The following is a 22445-nucleotide window of genomic DNA, read 5'->3' on the forward strand; positions in this document are numbered from 1 at the left end:
ATGTTTCAAATGACAAAACAATAAAAACATAATGTTTTCAGTATTTTGTTTCCATTATTTTTTTGTTTGTGACCAGTTCTGTATCTGTTATAATACATATTCTGTGGTGTAGAAAGCGAACTACAATAATTTGATGTCTATCAATCAAATGCATTTCTATGCAATTTCAAAAAACCCACCCTCTTTCAGTTTAATAAAAAGGGATCTAATTAGAGGGATTTAACATAACAAAAGACATTCTCACAAATTGACCTAAAAAAAAAAAAGTATCCCTGTAAAACTAATCCTAAAGCATCCCTAATAACAGGGGTGTCCAATCCTGGTACTGGAGAGTCATTCAGGGTCTGGATGGAGGTGCAATTGGTTCAAGTAAACAATTTAGAACCAGGTTGGAACAAAGGCCCGGAGTGGAACGACCTACTCGAGAGGAATGCTTTATTGTGTTAACCTGCAGAGACTTTCCAAAGTGAAGATAATTTATTAAAAATGAAAAGCTGGGTAGGAGTAATACTATCTCTTCTAAAGTACATCATAAATGTAGAATATGCAAGTGTGTGTGTGTGTGTATATATATGTTTTTCCAATATTACAACAGCAAGAGAACATTCAAAGAGGAGATTAAATGTTTAAGAGATACAAATGGCAAAATCGTAGAGGAAGAAAAAAAAATAGCAAATATGTTAAATGATTACTTTTCACAAGTTTTTACAAAGGAAGATACTGACAACATGCCCCACATGTCATCCAGTTCCTATCCAGTTTTAAATAACTTTAGCATAACTGAGGCAGAAGTGTTAAAGGGACTAGGAGCTCTTAAAATAAACAAATCCCCTGGGCCGGATGAGATCCTCCCAGTAGTACTCAAAGAAATGAAAGAAGTAATTTACAAACCGCTAACCAAGATCATGCAGCAGTCTCTTGACACAGGGGTGGTACCGACAGACTGGAAAATTGCAAACGTAATACCGATCCACAAAAAGGGAAACAAAACTGAACCAGGTAACTACAGACCAGTAAGCCTGACTTCTATTATATGCAAACTTATGGAAACTATAATAAGAGCCAAAATGGAAAATTATCTATATGGTAACAGGGTACTGGGAGACAGTCAACATGGTTTTAGGAAAGGGAGATCGTGCCTAACTAACTTGCTTGATTTTTTTGAGGATGCAACATCGATAATGGATAATTGCAAAGCATATGACATGGTTTATTTAGATTTCCAGAAAGCTTTTGACAAAGTCCCGCACAAAAGATTAATTCTCAAACTGAACGCAGTTGGGATTCAAGGAAACACATGTACATGGATTAGGGAGTGGTTAACATGTAGAAAACAGAAAGTACTGATTAGAGGAAAAACCTCAGAATGGAGTGTGGTAACCAGCGGTGTACCACAGGGATCAGTATTAGGTCCTCTGCTATTCCTAATCTACATTAATGATTTAGATTCTGGTATAGTAAGCAAACTTGTTAAATTTGCAGACGACACAAAAATAGGAGGAGTGGCAAACATTGTTGCAGCAGCAAAGGTCATTCAAAATGATCTAGACAAGATTCAGAACTGGGCAGATACATGGCAAATGACATTTAATAGAGAAAAGTGTAAGGTACTGCACGCAGGAAATAAAAATGTACATTATAAATATCATATGGGAGATATTGAAATTGGAGAAGGAATCTATGAAAAAGACCTAGGAGTTTTTGTTGACTCAGAAATGTCTTCATCTAGGCAATGTGGGGAAGCTATAAAAAAGGCTAACAAGATGCTCGGATACATTGTGAAAAGTGTTGAATTTAAATCAAGGGAAGTAATGTTAAAACTGTACAATGCACTTGTAAGACCTCATCTTGAATATTGTGTGCAGTTCTGGTCACCTCGCTATAAAAAAGATATTGCTGCTCTAGAAAGAGTGCAAAGAAGAGCGACCAGAATTATTCCGGGCTTAAAAGGCATGTCATATGCAGACAGGCTAAAAGAATTGAATCTGTTCAGTCTTGAACAAAGAAGACTACGTGGCGACCTAATTCAAGCATTCAAAATTCTAAAAGGTATTGACAGTGTCGACCCAAGGGACTTTTTCAGCCTGAAAAAAGAAACAAGGACCAGGGGTCACAAATGGAGTTTAGAAAAAGGGGCATTCAGAACAGAAAATAGGAGACACTTTTTTACACAGAGAATTGTGAGGGTCTGGAATCAACTCCCCAGTAATGTTGTTGAAGCTGACACCCTGGGATCCTTCAAGAAGCTGCTTGATGAGATTTTGGGATCAATAAGCTACTAACAACCAAACGAGCAAGATGGGCCGAATGGCCTCCTCTCGTTTGTAAACTTTCTTATGTTCTTATGTTCTTATGTTCTTATATATATATATATATATATATATATAATATATATATATATATATATATATATATAAACTAAAACCCATATAAGAGATAAATGTTGCTGACATTTTGTATAGTTTACTGTGGGGGAGGGGGTCGCAAGAGGATATGGACACATTTGCTGATTTATCCAAAACAAAAGTGTAGAGGGTCTTTCTTGAATGTGGTTTACACATTGACAGCAATGCTTTTCAAATACCCTGTTCTATCAATAACTATCCAGTTTGCCACCCCCTTTCAGAAGCCTCGCTTTACCATCCCTATGTTCTCAGTACTTGTACTGTAATTTTGTTTACGTGATAAAAAAAAAATGGCGGTACAGGTAGACCCCCGTTAATATGTGCAGATTGGGGCCGATTTGCGCCCGAATTAGTGAAAAACACAGATTTGCCGAAATTCAGTTTACTGTTTGGGAATTCCCTGCGCTACTAATTTAGAACTCGAAACATGCAATAATACAAGTACAATATAATGTCCCAACAACGGTCAAAATAGACTGTACATCAGGGAGCGATTTGATTATATTAACGTGATTTTTTTTTTAAAAAGGCAATGGAGTTTGGTTTCACTGGAGCCGGATCGTAAAGTTCCGCTGTACAAAGTGGATGAGGTTCAGATTCCACTCAAGCGTCATTGGCTTGGTTTAAATGCACTTGAAAACGATATACAGTCATGACTGTGTGACGTTGTCACACTAATACTTCGTGATCGTGAAACAGCAAAATATGACCTTTTGGCAGCGCGGCTGTAAGTGCATCGTTTTCATGCAATAAAATAGCTGTAAAAGACCCATGTAAACCGGAGCAGGGACCGTGCTTATGGCTCACGAGGTTTCAGCAGTCAAGATCCAGCTTTTCTGACTTAATATCATTTAATCTCCAGCAGAAAGACCGCACAAAACTTCAAACAATTAAAAACTGAAATAAAATATGCACTTCAAAAGAAATTACTGTACAGGTATATGCACATACAAAACTGTGAAAACAAAAGTAGTTTTTAATCTAAAACAAAAGTAGCCTGTGGGGTCGAGTGGTTAAATGGGTTTGCAACCTACCGATCTCCGGTTCAACTCCAAGCTCAACCAAATTCAAAGTGTGACCCCATAACCCAGTGCTCCGTTTTTCTGGTGAGACGTTATTGTAAGTGACTCTGCAACTGATGCATAGAATCCTATTAAAGGAGCTATATAAAGGTTTGTATTATTATTATCTTGCGGGTGTGTCACTCTCTTACGGAAATGTCCTATAGGATCCTGGTACTATAGGATATTATGTGACTTAAAAGGTTTTAGAGAAATCCTAAAGGAGTCTTTAAAAAAAAAAAAAAATCCTCCTATAGTACTCAAACGGGTCTCCATACAGTAGTACTATAGGACACTCTATAGGACTAAAAGGGTTTTAAATAAATCCTATAGGATATTCTATAGGACTTGACCAATTTACTATAGGACTTTCTATAAATTATTTCCGTATGGGCTCGTAGGACACATTCCTGGTTGAGCTGCTGCAGCTTTGCAATTCTAGTGTTAATGAAATGTAACTTTTAGATGTTCCCCTACCAAAATACTACGAATTGAGTGATCTGCATTGGTACGGCCGATTTTTGTCCCTAAATCAGAACTGCACAGCAACGCATTTCCTGAGAAGTACGGCAAACAGGTCGTGAGAAAACTGTCATGATTTGTGCATGTAAACGCCGCCATTGCCATCCAACGGTAGTGCTGTATACAAGGCAAATTAACCAATGAAAACCAACTACTGTGTTTCAAACCGTTATTTTTTATTATCATTTAAGTGCATATTATACTAAAGAAAATAGAAATGAACAAGACAGTAAAAAACTATAGTAGCTTTTTAAAAAACAGCCCCAGAGCCAAATACTGGAACTTGTACCCGGCAAGTTACCAGAGTCACCTGCTGAGCAGTGTGGAAAAAAGGCCAAGATTACCAACAATTAATTTCTGCAGATTAAACTGTTAGAGTCTTAAATCTGATTTCTGTTCGCTTGTCGCTGGTTTCAGTAACTACAACACAGTATTTTCCGTTGGTTTACTGTACTCAATTGATCACCCGCTTCCGCATGGATAAGATGATTTCTTCATTAATACATTTTGACAATGTACTGTATTAAACCGCACGGATTATCGAAACACGGATTAACGGTACCCTACTGTATACCTTTATGGTTGCTTGCTTTATTCTCGCATAATGTGATGATGCCTCCTAGTGGACATCGAAAATCTGCAGCAGCAAAAAACAGTTTTAGTAAAATGTACATAAACTGGCCTGTCAACAGCAAGGCATAATAAAGAACAAACATACATAGACGGACGAACAATGTATAGAAGGCAAAACTATGGCAACTTTAGTTGATTTATATTTGTGTAAAATTGAACGTGACAATACTGTATATTGTTATAATGTTGCATGCTAAATAAATACATAAATAACAGAATGTGACTAGTTTGTTGGTATTATGATGCTTTCCCTGCAATAATAGCTGCAGTGTGAGCTTTTTATTGACATGCAGTACGCAATTAACACTTTGTTACATAGGGGTGTGACAGTATAGTTAGCTACATAATACAAAAAAATCAACTTACTTTAATAAAAAGTAAAAAAAAAATACATTTGTTTTGGGTAGGTAAGTAAATTTATGCTGAATTACTAATACTGTTACTGTGTCAAAAATGTATTGTGTAAAGTCGAAACGTACTGCATTTCTCTAGCACAGTGGAACTGGATGTTCTACCGCCTGCGTTTCTAACCGGAGTCCCAGCAGAGAAGGAGTTGGCATCATGGCGTTCAGCTTTGGAGGCGGCGCAAATACTGCGGGTGAGTTTTATAAATAGTAATAATAAAAAATTAAAAAATAAACTATTATTGAAATACTTTAAGCCAGATATCGAGAAATACATGTAATAAATAAAGCTAGTCCCCATAGGTCAAACTAATACTGTGTGTGGGTTGATAGTGTAGCTCTTTCTTGTAGACCTTCCAGCGCCAGGCCTGAGAGTGCGGTTACACACTCGTCAGTACTGTGTAAGCTAATCGGTGGTGTATGACGATGGACATTACTTTGTGATGTGTCTGGTTGAAATAATGATATATTTTAATAATGTGCTTGTCGTACTATGGAATATGGGCCAAATTTTATTTGAGATAATGCAATGAACAATCCCCAGCTTTAATGCGGTGTGTTGGTCAGCTTGTGTCTGACTCTGGCATGCTGTTTATCTATGTATAATTTATGTATAAATAACATATTTGTTTATTTATTGCATTTATATAGTTTTAGTTGGTTCTGTGAGCGCAATAGCATAACCTCTGTATTACCCGAATTCAACATTAGAAAATTCTGTGACATCCAGTGCTTGATATCTGTAAGGCAAGTAGCAATAACACCCAGGTAGAAGAAATTCCTATCTTTAGGGACAATATTGTTGGGTGTCATCAGCTAGCAATGGAAGTTCACTCGGTGTCTGCGGATAATATCACTCAGCAGTAGCATATACAGTGAAAACAACAAGGGACCTAGAATGGAGCCCCGTGGAACACCACAGACAAATTACGAGTATGCCGATGTTTCCTCCCCAGCAATGGAGACGAACTGAAACCTATCAGAAAGATAAGGTTTGAACCAGGATAGGACAAGGCCAGACAGTCCTATTGTGTTTTCAAGACGATTCAGTAGGATGGAATGGTCTACAGTATCGAAGGCAGCACTTAGATCAAGAAGAATTAAAACTGATGGAAAGCCCGAGTCAGAGCTTATCAGCAGATCGATCACAACTCTGACAAGGGCTGTCTTGGTGCTATGTGCAACACGAAAACCAGACTGAAACTTTTCAAATATACCATTAAGAGTTAGAAGTTACTGTAATTGAATTGTGACAACTCTCTCTAGAATCTTATTTAAGAATGGTAGGTTGCAGGTATTGAATTATTGAGAACTTGAGGGTCCAAATTACGTTTCTTAAGCATAAGCTTTACCACAGCGACCTTAAGAGCTGAGGGAACTGTGCTGTAGGAAAGTGAACAATTTATAATTTTTTAAATGTGGGTATAACACCATGAACATATTTTAATAGTTTTGTAGGAATAGGATCAAGAGAGTATGTAGCTCTCATAGGTTGATGCTCAGGCCCCCTACCCCTGAACAAAATGCCACACACACACATGTATATTAAAAGGCATCAGTTCAAACCAACAAGGAACACCGTATGAAGTTGAAAAAAGGTAACATATAGAAGGGTGCTCCACAATAGTCCACTAAAATACATAGTAATAAACAAACATGCCTGTACATTGTTTGTAGTCAAATACGTTACGGTGCACTGCATGCAAAATCGCCAGTGTTTCCTTGTTGTTTTGTTTGGGTGGATTTTGACTTGCTTCATTAAAGACAATGCCCTTTTCTCAAAGAGCAGAGAAATCACCGATGTTTTGGCATACAAGTAAGTTAGGTGTTACATACGGCACACGTCTGTACCCTGTAGAATTCTGTACCCTTGATTCCATGCCGACACAGCTGCATTTTTTCTAAGACCGTTGGACGTGAACGCTTGATGTTTCTGAAGAGTATTTACATGTAATACAATGAAAATGTGTTTTAAAAGAAAAACAAGTTGTATAAGGTTACTTTAGTGAAGGGTTTTGTGTATTGAGCAACACCAGAGCAGAACGTACTGTATATCTAGAAAACCAGTGGTGTTAAAAGTATGATTTTATTTTATTTTCTTGTTTACAATATTTATTGCACCTGTCAGAACAATTTGATTTTTAGATACATGCCTCGGTTCGAATGTCAGTAAGTGAAGTTTTTCCAGTCAAATCTGTATATGTAAAAGACCCCCCCCCTTGTTTGGGTCCTGGGCAGATGCCTAGTTTGCCTATGCGTTAATCCGGCCCTGACTGTACTCGCATGTTTTTTTTCCAAACTACATTGAGTTCTGTAACTATATTATGCCAAAGTGGAGTTGGGTTTAAAAAAAACAACAAAAAAAAACCCTTTGAACTTAAGAATAAAAACAGGATCAAACAGGATGCATAATTTGGTTTTCTACAGCTGGTATAAATAGCCGAATAGTCCATTGGTGAACCACAAGTCAAAATGTTTTTTTCTTACTTAAGGCTCCTCTGGATTTGGTTCATTTGGTGCCAAAACAACAGCATCAACTGGTTTTGGTTTTGGTACAACCACCACTGCCGCGTCTGGATTTGGTAGTAAGTTCATTTCTCTGTTCATTTTCAACCTCAGATTCCTTGATGGACCAGCTGCTTCCTTACTAAAATCATAAAAATAAAAAATTAAATGTTGTCTTTGTCTTTATTTAAATGTGTATTTACTTTTAATATACACTATCAACAGAGGTAGGTCAAAACATTATCAGATGAAGTAACACACACCTTTGTGTAAATGGGCAGCCCCTCACATGACTTTCTGATGTAATAATATAGAGCAGTGTTTCCCAACCCTGTTCCTGGCGGGAAACCATGTCTGCTGATTTTTGTTCCAACGCAGTGGTCAGTTGCTTAATTGAACCCTTCATTGAACTAATGAATTGATTAATTGGGCATTTTCCTGTTATTTTCAAGCTCTTTGTTGATATTGTTCAATTAAGCAATTGAGCACTTTGTTGGAACGCAGACCAGCAGACACGGTGTGCTGCCAGGAACAGGGTTGGGAAGCACTGTTATAGAGCATCACATGAAATAAAAAAGCTGGTTAACCCAGCTTTGTCACAATAGGCTGGGATTAGTTGAAAGGTGCTTCTGTGTCCCAAGACCGCAATATTCCTGTCTCAAAAGTGATGGACCAAATTTTTTTTAGATTCTCAGTGTTGTCCTGGCTGTATATTCTGTCCCTACAACCTTGACAGTGCCATGACAGGTTTAATTTTGGCAAGTTTCTGTATTGTATGTGAATGTAAGTGTGTGTTTCCTATGAATACTGTACATAGATACTGTACTGTGTCTTGCACTCCAAAGCCAGAATACCACTCCACACATCTAATTACATGTACATATGGCAGTCTGGCTTTGTGTGCAATGTATGGTAAAGTTTTAGTCAATTTAAAGGTTAATCATATGAGTTTTAGTCAGTGTTGTTTAACCAGTCAGTCAATTAACCAAATCTTCCTAAAAATTACACACTGTTTTTAATACAGTGAACACCAAATCACTTTTAAAATGAAGGTATATAAGTTGATTTGTTATTCTTGAATGGTAAAATACCTTTGCTTTTGCAGTCTAGGAAATATAACTTCACTGAACATGGGTCATTTGGTGGTCTTCAGTAAATGCCCAAGTAAAGTTTTGTGTAACTTTTTTTTTTTTATTCCTACATGAGACTGAGACCGTTAGTTATAGGCAGGCTGTCTAATTTTCTTACCACACTATTAGTCTTAATTATGCTTTTGTCTCCTTGGCTTTCTTTCCCTAAAGAGAAGGTGCACACAAGGCACTGTTTCAGATTTCCAAGGACATATCTTTTTCAAGGCTTATTGTATTGGGTTTTCTCCTTTTTAATTTTTGTTTTATGTTCATTTTCAGGTCTTGCTGCCCCAGGCTTTGGAACTACAACAACTGCAGCTCCATCAGCTGGCTTTGGCTTTGGTGCTACAGGAACAGGTACATTTCCACAGCCGCTGTAATGTAATAGTAACGGTTTTAGCTAATGACAGCATGAGGTATCGGGTGCATCATAGCCATTGAATTTAGCATCACCATAAGGGGAGATGTGAGTTTGTCAACTTGCCTTTTCCTACACCACAGCTACTACTGCTAATAAATATCTCAGAAACCCCCCTTCCTTCACACACAGCCACACAATTTTGAACTGGTCAGTATTACTATAAAAGTATGTTAATAATTTTAAAAATGTGCCAAAATGATGATAAATTATTTTAGTTTGAAAAAATATCTTACAGATTATGAAAACATGACTCTTCTGGCATTTTATGCTGCAAAGCCATGCAGGGCTTACTTCAGATCCAGGTTTTGGGCAAGTTCATGTTTAATTGACATTTTTGCAAGTCCATTCAACCGATCCTCTGTCACTGTAGACCGCAAGTAGTTTTTTTAATTAGTTTCAACTTTGAGAAACTGCACTCCCCACTTGCAACTGTGACTGGCAGCGTCAGCAGTAGTCTCAGCGAAATAAATGCATTTGGAAACACTGAAGACATATTGTTTTTGCAAATGTATTCCAGTACATCCTTAGGTTTAGATCCCAAATCCATTCTTCTGGACAGAGCTTTTAGCTTGTTGCATAATTCAAGTGTGTTGGTGTTGTACAGGATTTTGAATACATCACTGCATTACTCCTGAAGCTGTGAAACACATTGCTCGACCAACTGTATAGCAGAGCCCAATACCTGGTTAAAAAAGTGAACTTTGAAAGCACGCATCAATGTCAAGTTCCTCTGCCAACTCCCTTGCATTGGTCAGTGCCCCTTCAAAGCCATGTAGGTTCGATAATTCTGGTGGTACATTTTTGTTGTTTCCAGCTGCTCCGTTGCTCGAGGGAGATCGAAGTTAGCTGCCTGGAGCCTTTTGCTTGCTATATTAATTTTGGGCAGTATATCATACCAAACCACTAGGCTGCACAAAAATGTGTTCAGCATTTTACGCGCGATTTGACACAGCTGCTTCCAGTGAGGGTACTATCCTCTGCAATTGAGAGCAGTTCATCGTACACTTCCCCAAGCTGATACCGGATCACCTTCACCGCTTCTCCGTCTCGTTTCCCTGAGCTTTTTTCACTGTAAGACGTTTGATGTGTTCTTTAAAACATCCCAACAATGTGTGGAAGCTGAGAAAAATGTTTTATAAATGTTTTGAGTTGGGCTGAAAAACTCAACAGCCTCTACACAACAATTAAAAACGGGGGCCCATATTACTACATAAGTTATCTTCTTTAACTTCATCCTGACTGAGTTTTAATACCTGATCCCATTGGAGGTAAAGACAAAATCTCTGGTAAGTGTTCTGACTGACATGATGGTGCAGCTTGCTGCGTGTCATATTCAACACATACGATGGTGCACCCTGCTGTGTGTCATATTCAGCACATTTCAGAAGAGATCCTTTTTGGCTCGATACAAAATCTTCTTTTTCAGATTTTCTTTTCTGATATTCCGCCCCTGACAGCTGTCGTCTTCCATCAGACATGTTTGAAATTATAATTAGCCGCCTTGTATACTATAGTTTGTATGTTTAATTACATTAAATACTGATATGTGGCACGCCAACACACATTCACTGCAGTGTCTGTTAACAAAACAAAACAAAAATCTTTAATTTTGCTGCCCTAGGCATTTGCCTACCTCGCCTATCGCTAAGGCTGGGCCTGCCTTGAACATGTTGATGAAATTGATCAATGACCTAATATGAATGTCATGTTAAGGTCAAGTGACTTTATGGCTGCTAGGAGATAGCACACTTTTGTCTTATTATTTTGTAAACAGCTATATTGTTTGATAGCATCTATTACTGGTGCTAAGATTAGAAGGAACCAGTTCACATGACAGTAAAGTTTAGGATGTTTTAAATATATTTAAGTTTTTCTGTATTAATGTATTTATTCTTAGTTATGTGTATGTATTTTCTAAAAATAATTTTCTAAACTGTGTCAGGGATCTTACTGCACAGATTTTCTGTTTTGACAGATACAACATGTAAGAAACTTTTGCATTTAGGTCCGATGTTACCCCCAGTTCTGTCACCTCCAACAGGACATCCTTCTTTTGTTGTTTTTGTGACTACACGGAGTGGTATCGCAGAAAATGCCATGTATTCATACTTTACTAGGAATAAATACTTCTTAATACAAATAGGGAATGTTAAAATTTCTTGCTAGCAATTAGGACAGACAACCAAGTATACCCTTGCCTAACTTGATTGCGTTCACACCAAATCGGTTCATTCCAGACATAGTTAAGGCTGTTCCCACCAAATTCAGTCCAAAAGTAGAAATATGGTAATATACTGACTTTTTTCACAACTGAAGGTAAAAGTTGAACAGGCCTCGACTGTAATTTGTGCTATGTTGTTTTGGTCAACCATTCAGATGTTTGATTTGTGCTTGCATCATATGTCTGCCATCTGTCTTAACTGCTGAGACCTTACCACTTTAATTGAATTGTTTACTGTTGTTCATTAGGAAATTAAATATGGGCTGCTAATCAAATAAAACATGCATAGCCGCTGAGTTAAGAGGTTCATATTGTCACGTTGTTGATATAGCTTCACACCATCTGCTTCAGCGTTTTAGCCAGCCTTCAGCTAACTTTTTTTTTTACTAAGATACAAGCACAAATGGACATTTAAGATTACAGTGATAAACATGTTAAATTATATTAAAAAAGCAAAATTAGGTATATAGAATGGTGTTATAAACTATGAGTAGAATCCATGTAAAATGTCCTCAATACATCCATCGTTCACTTAAACCAATAGTTCTTTCTTCTCAGCTCTGCACCCCATATATTACAAAGGTAAAATAGTATTGTAATAAATAAAAATAATCAGTTTCTATTAATCATGTTGGTTCCATTGTTTAATTTATAAGGGAACCAGCAGGCATTGTGCAAAATTAATAAGTGTAGTATTTGAAACTTAAAGAATTTCTATAACCCTACAGTAGGGCTGACAAAGTGCATCCAGAAACCAAGGTCCTATTCCCTTAATAAAACTATTATAATACAAAAAAAGTACATCCTATATTCTAAGAAATTGATAAGAAGCTGCTTGGCATTTTTTGTAGTTTTTGTGACACCAACAAAAAAACACGAATTCTGATATAAATAATACATGCAGTGAAAACAGAATTGGTACATGCCAGTGATATTTCTCTCAGTGGAAAACAGACCCTTAGGAACTGAATTCAGTGGAACCCCAATATTTTTAACACTGAACTTAAGCTAAAATGTGCAGCTGGTAACAGCAAGAACATGCAAGTGTGATTGCTGAAGCTTGTGTGTTGACCCCTTCTTTAACACCCAGCAAATCTATCAGACAGCACTGAGACTGCTCTGGGATTTCATAACAAATTTGACCAGGCAATCCTGTCTAGATTTGTAGGTCAAGGCACAGCTCCCTTGGCTTGAATGAAATTAGAGAATAATGGCCTTGCATTTCGTAATGAATGCTGTCTACAGGGCATTGCAACTCCTTGCAACTCTCCTCTGGCTGTGATCTTGTCTTTTTTATCTTACAGAGTAGTCTTGTACCCGCCACTATACTCCACTGTGATTCTGTTTAATACTGTTTTTCTTTCTCTCTTGCTAATCCTTCCTTACCTTACTATTCTTGCTGCTTCTTCCCTCTTTGCAGGATTTGGTGGGCTGGGAGCTGCAAACACCACTGCCGGTGGGTTTAATTTTGGGGGTTTCAGATTAAATGCTAACGCAGCGGCAGTCAGCTTTAATATTTGTAATTTTGGTGCCTTCACAACTGCAGCTACTGTTTTCAATGTTGGTAATAGCCTAGCTAGTGCAGGTAGATACTTCAAACAATACATCCTTTTTTAAAGCACTTTTTCATATTTCCATTTATTCAGTCTTTGTCTTGCTTTTTTGGTTGCTTGTTTGAGAAAATGTGAGTATTCCCACCATTATCTGTCTCCAACCCTTTACCTGCATGATTACTGCACGCACCCAGAGCAGTGAGGAAATTGAAAAAGGGATAAAGTGCTGTTTTCTAATAATGATGAGATCGGTACATATCTATGGTTGTGTATTATCACTTCTATTCATTACTTTACCATAGGTGTACTTTTTGTGATTTAAAGTCTCATCAGCCTTTCATTGTAGCCTAGAATGGTAGCCTTAGCAGGTGAAATGCACAAGCTTTTGTCAGGTAATATTTACATTGAGGTTTCCTGAGTTTTGGACTAAAGACCTAGAGTAATTTTATACATATGCATTTGATGTAAAAAGATGTCTCTGCATAGATCTTGCCCGGGAACATGTCTTGTGGTATCTGTGTTGTTGGTAACCCCTGACCCTTGCATGGACCCTTTAAGTTAGAATCAATAAGTTCATAATATCTTTTTTCTTTTTTTTTCAGTGCCATAAGTACTATTTTTTAAAATAACATGAACATTTAACATGACATGTCTCTCATCCACAAAAGTGTCAATGCAAGAGGATGATTAGTTTCAGAATATCAAATATTTTACCACATGTGCCTGAAAGGCTTAGAGAATTACTTGTTAAAACTAGTGTTTATCAATTCCTAGTTTTATAAAACAAAAATCTTAAACTTTCCAAGTATAAAATTCATTTACCACATTCCACCTTTCATCTGTGAGTTATGAATCATCATGTCACAATCAGCTGTTGGTATTTTCAATGAAGTCACACTTAAGTGTAAATGGCTGCTGCTGTTGCACAAACCGGTTATTTGGATCATGCTGTTCATCATACTGGATAATGGTTATTGATTGGGCTGATTTTACCATTCAAAGTGAAGAAACAGCTGCTTGGGTTTGTGGTGATTTTTCAAGCAGCATGTGATCATTCCTGCTGCACGGTCCAAAAGTCTTAGTGCACTGAGTGGTGCTGCACTTAGAATTGCACTAAAACTGTAAAAGAAGGGGAAAGCACAGGAACAGAGACATTTGGACAAGGGAGTGGATCCTAATTCGTGAGGAGAGAGGAGCATACCATAATCTTTTAAATAACCAACACTTAAGTTATTGCAATTTTGTTACACTTTTGAGGAGCTTCTCATTTAAGATAAATGAATGCTAAAACCTCATTCTCAGATATTTTGATGTTCTCACCTATTTTACAGTTGCAGTGAATTCAAGTGTTATTTTATCAGTAATGTATGTATTTTTGTAATGTGTATGTGTTTTTACAGGAGGACTTTTTGGCCACACCCTGAACAAAGGATTTGGTTTTTCCTCTGGTTTTGGCACAGGTGCTACCACGAGTACTGGTCTTGGCACTAGCCTTGGCACGGGCCTGGGAACTGGTTTGGGTTTCGGGGGCTTTAACACACAGCAGCAGAGTAAGTTGGAAAATAACTAAAATTCTAATCCATTTTTAAGAAGCAAAAGCACACATGTTCCCTATGTCGTCACTTGGTATACATTGTCTTCTGTTTTTGTACTTTGATCTATGGTGGTGCCCTATATGTGTAGTTTGACTTGGGGAGCAAGTTAAGCTAGGATGGAGTAGCATTGTTAAGCCCTGTGGGAGGTTAGGCACAGCTAACCGCTTGCTTGTGTGTTTAGCTTCAGGAGGCCTCTTTGGACAGCTAGCACAGGCCCCTGTGCAGTCCAATCAGCTGATCAACACAGCAAGCGCGCTCTCTGCACCAACACTTCTAGGAGATGAGCGTGATGCCATCTTAGCTAAATGGAACCAACTGCAAGCTTTCTGGGGGACAGGCAAAGGGTACTTTAACAACAGCATCCCGCCTGTGGACTTCACACAGGAAAACCCCTTCTGCAGGTTTAAGGTAAGGTTCTTGAAAGATGGGCTGACAGTACTGGAGGGAGCTGTTTTGCCTCCATGCTTATTAAATCCTTTGCCTCTGTTCTTGTGACCACCTGCTAGTGCCCTGTACTATCTGTGCCAAATTAAGGAGTGCTTTTGCCAAGTAGGGCCAAAACACACAACCTAACTTGACCTGCATACATTAAGGAGCAATCCATCCATCCAAATTATTTCTAGTAGTTTCTTGCAGTCTACTTGTAATGTACTTATCTAATTTTATCTCAGAATGAGGGCAGAAAAACAAGAATTTACAATGTCTACCTGTTGTCCAGGAATAAGGCTACATTCCTAGCTATTTTTAAGTGAACATCTTTGTTTAAAAGCATTGATAAGTGGTAGCAGTTTTAGCAGCCTCAGGAAGGTATTGCTTATAAATTCAAATGAACTTTTAAACAAATAGCTTACTACTAGTATTACTTCCAGATCCATGGTGATTTTGACACCAGTTCTCCTGACAAGACAAACATGTAGATGATTGTAGCTGTACCCTCAATATGGAAGATGAGAGAAACATGGGTTTTATTTGATTTTTCTTATCATAATGACGCCCCTGTTTTCTGCAGGCTGTTGGCTTCAGTTGCATCCCTGGCAGCAAGGATGAAGATGGCCTGGTGATTTTGGCTTTTAACAGGAAAGAAGATGATATCCGGAATCTGCAGCAGCAGCTTGTCGAGGCTCTTCATAAAGTTCTGGGGGGCAACCAGACTCTGACAGTGAATGTGGAGGGGGTCAAAGCACTGCCAGACGATCAGTAAGTATCTCAGGAACCAGGTTAATATGTTCTTATTAATTAGGAGAGTGGTATCTGAGTTTGTTTAATTGAAGGAGTGTACTTTATGTAAGGACAGAAACCTCACTTGAAGTACATGTTATGATTTTACACAGAAAATGTATTTCTTTTTTGTTGTAGGATGTGTAAAATGGTCAGTTATTGTAGCAATGCATACAAAGGGAGTTGTTGGCAAAACAAATATCCCTTTCTGATTTAAATAGGCATTGATTTTAATTTGTCTCAGGACAGAAGTCCTCATTTACGTCGTAGAACGTTCTCCTAATGGTACATCGAAGAGGATTCCAGCCACGACGCTCTTTAACTACGTTGAACAGGCCAATATAAAGAATCAGCTGCTGCAGCTGGGAGTGGTTCGTACTCTGACCAGGACAGAGCTTTCCCCAGCACAGCTTAAACAACTCCTGCAGAACCCTCCAGCTGGTAGGTGAACAAGAATGTCTGAAACGCATTTTTAATATTAGTAGGACTGTAACAATGAGTTGATTCAGCTGCACAATGTAGTCATCACTGGAGCTTAATGTAATTAGGCATCCAACATCTGACACAAAAACATCATTAGTCCAAATATCAGAAAAAAATGTTTTGCTAGATTTAAGAATCTAGGATGAATAGGTGTAATTTACCATTTTCCATGTATTGATGCGTGTTTCTTGCGGTCAAGCGCAAGCAAATTTCCTCAAACTGTTGAACTTCGTTTGACCCTGGAACAGAGCAGGAAAACCCAAGCTATAGCAGGTGTTTTTCCCTCGCCTGTATGCAGCCTGCTTATCAAAAGGGGCACAGAGCAACTTGGTGGTGGGATATTTAGAGACTGGGAGTATTAAAAAAATATGGACATATTTTATTCTGATGGTTATATTAATTATTAATTATTTTGTGTTTTTCAGGTGTAGATCCAATAATTTGGGAGCAAGCTAAAGTGGACAATCCAGATGCAGAAAAGTATGTCTGTCTTTTCATATCCAAAATGTCTTATCTTTAGTGTGTTCCTGTTGGAGATCCAAAAGGTATAGAAATTAGAAACTGCTAAAATCAAAAATCAAATCTACTTAAAGGGTAAAAGTTAGACTGGACAAATAGTCGTCCCCCCCCCACGAATAAGCTGGAATGATTTTTTGGGGTATTTCCATATTCATTCCCAGTATTAAATGCGTGCTGTTTTTGTAGTTTGATTCCAGTGCCAATGGTTGGTTTTAAAGAACTACTAAGAAGACTAAAGATCCAAGAGCAGATGACAAAGCAGCACCAGACCAGAATGGATGTAAGTGCCACCTATATTCATTTTGGGAGCTCCACATATACACACACACACACAGTGGAACTCTGTTTATCCATGCGTTTAGGTCCACAGATGTGTGAAATCCGTGGATAAATGAGGTGTCATTGCATGTGATTAGAATACGGAAATAAAATACAGAAACTACTAATGTAAACCAAGTTAGCATTTACTGGAGATGTATGCAATACAATATATTACAAAGACAGAAGAATGTTTAAAATTAGTATTACTATAATCTTTTCACAATGCGATACACTGCCAAAAAAAATAAATACTACGCAATTTTATGACAGAAATAAGCTATTCGGCCCACAGTCCTGTGGCTAGCAGCTAGAAATATGACAAGGTATTATCGCTAATGTATTCCACATATTAATATTTAATAATGGTAGCCAAGTGTTGCTTGTTTTCTATTAATTTTAAAACTAAATAAAGAAGCATGCTGTGTAATTAAACTTGTCTTAACATTTCAGCATAATACAAACATAATTTTTATTTATTTTTTTCATAACAACTTTTTTAAAATTATTATTTGTTTATTTAGCAGACACATTTATCCAAGGCAACTTACAGAGACTAGGGCAGGGGTATTCAAGTACATTCACTGGAGGGCCAGATAAGGCAATGTCCAAATCTTGGGGGTGGCACAGGGTTAGGGTTAGGCTCATAATGTACATATGGGGGATGGGGGGGGGGGGTAACCACTTACAATAATACGATTTGTGATTGCCATTTAATAATACAAATACAAAGCAAATATATTTATCACTGTAATGCTATTAAAACTGCATGCTGTTAATCTTAATTTTATTAAAACGGACATCTAATTTCCTTTCTTTTTGTCAAAAATTTTGATACTCGCTTGAAAATTTACTTTGCAACAAGCATGCAAGTTAAGTAATGAAAGCACGCAATCAGTGGCAAATTTGCCATGACAGCGGGGTCAGATTTTCCATGATGAGGTGCAAGGGGGGGGGCCAGAACAAAATATTGAGGGGACTATTGTTTGCTGGTTATTAAATGGTGCACTGTTTAGTTTATTGTTTTTTTTTTTGTTTTTTTTTGCTTTTTAATTGATAAAGCAGCTCTGTGTTAACTTTTGAATTGGAATTAATACAAGGAATTTGTAAAAGACAATGCAGCTGGAACTATTGTCTAAGTATGGTTTTGGAAAGAAATGTTCAGTAAAGCAAAGAAGATACGTTCTTGAACTTGTTTGGGTACTTGATAAGCTAAAATAAAATCCTGGTAGTTTAATACAGATGTGATGTGCCATGTTTAACTTGATTTTATGCTCTGTTAATAATTACTTTTTAAATTTTGAAAAACGTATAGTTTCTAGGAGTTTAACTAAAAATGAAAAACAACACTGTAAAATGTTTAATGGAATAAAATTTTGGAAATGAGGGTTATTTCGAAACTAAACCTGTGCATCTTTATTTATTGGAGTTGAGCATATAGGAAAAAAATTAATTTAAAAAAAATGTATTTTAAACACACAAAAAGGTGTTTTCCTAAAGAAATCTCAAAAAGGGGGGAGCGACTTTTGCGTCCTGAAACTATTTTACGGTAAGTGACTTGCTCAGGGTCACACACTGAGTGAGCCAGGATTTTGTTACAAACCACTTTCTTTAACCAATTCACTGCTGTAAGTCATTCTTTTGAACCTTGACAAAGTCCGTCGCAGTCTTGTTTCAGTGAGGCAAAATACGTTTGGGCTTCATTCAGTAACTGCCTCGAGAACTAATTTTACTGAATCGTTCTGCTGTTCACACCAAGGCCTGACTTGCTGTCGACTCCACAGGTTAGACTGAAGCATGCATCTTTATCTACATTGCCAATAATTTACTGTATTTCAGATATAAAACTTGTCAGGGAGCCGTGGATGAAAAGGGGTGCGGATAAATGACGTTCTATAATATATATATATATATATATATATATATATATATATATATATATATATATATATATATATATATATATATATAATTTACAGTCTAACTTCATTATAACGAACCCACCAGGGGTTATCAGGTTGTTCAGTATAATAGGGTTTGGCAATTTGCTGTATCAGAATGATGAATAAACCAAATTGAATGGAACATCTTTATACAGTAGTTCTTTCAGGAGAACTTCACATTTAAACTGTATATGTAAAAGAAAACGGTAAAGAAATGAAAAAATAAAAAAGTACACTTACATGCTGAATGCAGTAATTGCGAGCCATTTCTCTTGAAAAACTACGCTGGATATGTTTGTTTCACTTTTTTGTGCTTTTCTCAATGCAGTCTTGTTACTGCCTCACACCTGTTGCCATGGTTGCAGTTTGTGTGAAAAGGCAACGGTTGCATACGTCACACGATTCACACTACAGTAGGTTATCTATGATTCAGACTTATCTTTGAATTAGTCTACCAAGGTCTTTGTTTTCACTGAGAGAATAACACATTCACACTGGAGAAAGTTCAGTGTCAGTCACTACCAAGATCTTTTTATCTAGGTAAATTTTGTAAAAATGATCGTTGTAATAGGGCTAATTTCCATTGAAAAAAAATGGTTCTTGCTGCTTGGATTGTTAAAAAAGGGGGTTCATTGTAAGAAGAGTTTCGTTACTATGTAGTAAAGTTAGACTGTGTGTGTGTCATATATATAACCTGTAATTAAGTCAGTAGGTTACTTTGAAGTGCTGCTGTGGAAAAAACATTCTCTGCAAATCAGTAAAACTTGACAGATTGGGGCACCAAGACTCGCAAGATCACCACCGTGCCTCCATATTTTATTGCAAAATTTCTTAATATGTGTAAATATGTCATGTAGTTAGTTGTCTTATGCTTGCACTTTTGTTATTGTCAATTTGTTTATAGATAATCTCTGAAGACATAAGTGAACTACAGAAGAACCAGGCTACAACAGTGGCAAAGATAGCCCAGTACAGGAGAAAACTGATGGACCTGTCACACAGAGTCTTGCAGGTATGTATGGTCTTCATTTACCTTTTAATATTTCCCAGCAAGCTTTATGTCAAACACACATCTTTAGCAATACATTTGAACACCAGTCATTCAATGGTGGTGAAACGTGGACATTGCTTTGTGCAAGCTGTTGAGGGTGTAGGAGTTCTGGCCCCTGTCAGGTTTTGTTTTAATAGTGAAGGCTATACATTCAATTTGAGTATTTGCATGAGTACATGATATCACCACCATGATTGGCTGTAGAACAATATAGCTATTGTGTTTTTTTATTTTTATAGAATTCATAAAGTTTAAACATGTAGCCTAAATTAGAAAGTGCTGTTTTACTCCACAATACTTCATTTGTTTTTGGATCACTTCCTCAGGTATTAATCAAGCAGGAAATCCAAAGAAAGAGTGGCTATGCAATCCAGGTTGATGAGGAACACCTACGTGTTCAACTAGACACAATACAGAGTGAGCTGAACGCACCAACCCAGTTTAAGGTAAACAGATTTGTTGGTTGTTTCTGTGATGTGTTTATTTAATTTACTAAATCTGATGGTCTGTGAACACATCAGGTGAGAAACTTGGTATATTCTAGGAAGTAACCATGAGTACTGTTTCCTCCAGGGTCGCCTGAATGAACTCATGTCCCAGGTTAGGATGCAGAATCACTTTGGAGCCTCCAGGTCAGAGGAGCGGTACAGCATAGATGCAGATCTCCTTCGGGAAATCAAGCAGGTGAGTTTATATTGGCCAAGCTCTGGGAGCAGCACAATATGAAAACATGCCCTGCAGATTAATGTTGTGTGTCAGGGCCGAGGCTGCTTTACTCTGTGAATAACCAGCATGTGACCATTACTGCGTCATGGCTTTGTACACTAGAGACGAGCCATTTTCCATGATCTAAACTATCCCATTGAGGAGGATTATGATTAGACTGCTGGTGTAATAATGGCAGCAGTTCTCATGATACTGAAATGGAAAAAATAGTTGCCTGTTAGCATTGTGAAACGCCTTTGTATGGACACGTAACAATGAATAGCAATGAGGAGAAAATGAACACAACTCAATATCAGAGTTTATAGTTACACTGAAATATTTTCCTTTCCTGTCCAGCACTTGAAGCAGCAACAGGAAGGCCTAAGCCATTTGATCAGTGTTGTCAAGGATGATGTGGAGGACATCAAGCTCATAGAACATGGGCTTCATGACAGCATCCACACCAGAGGAGGGACATTCAGCTGACAACAGACCTGCTTTCAGGCATCACGCAGTAGGGAGCATTTATGTGCTGAATACCGTGGTAGTGAAAGCTCCCCGTCAAGATAATCTTATTAACATCACACTGGAAGATAGCCAATTGAACTGGCTAAGCAGACACAACTGGCATACTTGCCTCCCACTCCCCCTGTCAGTGACAATACAAATAAAAGAACACTTCTGTTGGACAGACCACGTATTTTACAAAAGCAGATTTTGATTGTAGTGACACAAGTCTTACGTTTTAGTAATGTGCAGCTTCCCACAATTTTTTTTTACCATCCAAGGACTATTTTCTGCAAAAAGATTTGTTTTTAAAGTTGGAACTGTCTTTAATGGAACAAAAACATTAATAAATAAAACTTTCTAATTATGTTTGGAAACATACATGATTTAATGCTTGAAGGTCCACATAAGGTAATGGCTTAAAAAAAAACCTCAAAAGCATTTTTCTGCTTTTTTTACTCAGATGTTTGAATTGAGGGTATTAATCTAATGGATAAAATCAAGTATTTGGTTAGTTTAAAAAAAATAAAAATCTTTGACTGGTCTTTACAGAATCTAATTAGAGGGCATTAAACTTAATTTCAAATACAATTCAAAGCTTACTATGAGAAAGCAAGCTTTTTCAGGATTGAAAGATATAAAGGTTTGAAAGTGGTGGCTTTCTGTATGTCTTTGTTTCCACATGGGTCAGTAGACTTCACTTGGTCTACTTTGGTTGGGACTCTAATGTGTTTTTATAATTGTGCTGCATATGCTTCCAGGCACAAAACAAATCCGATGATCTGCCAGCCATCAACCTGTGTCCTGAAAGCCCTCAGTAGTCCCATCATGTTGCTTTATATTCACTTTCATATGCCAGACAATACTGTTTGTAATCAAGGTTGTCTAACTATCTGTGCTAACTGAAGAATATTTGAGGCACACAAGGACTACTGCAAGAATTATCTTTATTTAGTGTGTCCAATGATTATTCCCCCCCCCCATTTTTGTTCAGATTTGGACAGCCCAATCACTTTTCCCTTGACCACATTAATTTTTTAGAAAATGTTATTGCATATATGTCTTACCCTTTTATTTATTTCAAAATAATAACATTTAGATCCTTGATTTGGAATACCGTACATACAGCAAGATCCAAGATTTTTTTTCTAATTGAGATCTGTGAAACTAGCCAGTAAGAAGTCATTGAAAAAGCACTCCTCGGCTATATGTAGTAAACAACTATATGGTGAGCACTTTGTAAAGAGTAAA

The 22445-nt window shown here is 37.3% G+C and overlaps 1 protein-coding gene across 5 annotated transcripts; it reads left to right on the forward strand.

The window, feature by feature from the left end:
* The first annotated feature begins 5135 nt into the window (after positions 1-5135).
* Positions 5136-22423, forward strand: LOC121301451 (nucleoporin p54-like). 5 transcript variants are annotated; one of them, XM_041230869.1, is made up of 14 exons: positions 5136-5219; positions 7518-7610; positions 8940-9017; positions 12723-12758; positions 14256-14405; positions 14632-14858; positions 15460-15647; positions 15913-16109; positions 16577-16631; positions 16857-16950; positions 19836-19943; positions 20309-20428; positions 20556-20666; positions 21045-22423. In XM_041230869.1, the coding sequence occupies exons 1-14, from the start codon at positions 5183-5185 to the stop codon at positions 21171-21173; spliced, it is 1623 nt and encodes a 540-aa protein (XP_041086803.1). In that variant the 5' UTR covers positions 5136-5182; the 3' UTR covers positions 21174-22423. The 5 variants fall into 5 exon arrangements, with proteins under 5 accessions (XP_041086803.1, XP_041086821.1, XP_041086840.1 ...); XM_041230887.1 differs by having other exon boundaries at positions 14316-14405; XM_041230906.1 differs by lacking the exon at positions 12723-12758 and having other exon boundaries at positions 14316-14405.
* Positions 22424-22445: the final 22 nt, after the last annotated feature.

Source organism: Polyodon spathula, chromosome 2, assembly GCF_017654505.1.
Source record: "Polyodon spathula isolate WHYD16114869_AA chromosome 2, ASM1765450v1, whole genome shotgun sequence".
NCBI classification, from domain to species: Eukaryota; Metazoa; Chordata; class Actinopteri; order Acipenseriformes; family Polyodontidae; genus Polyodon; species Polyodon spathula.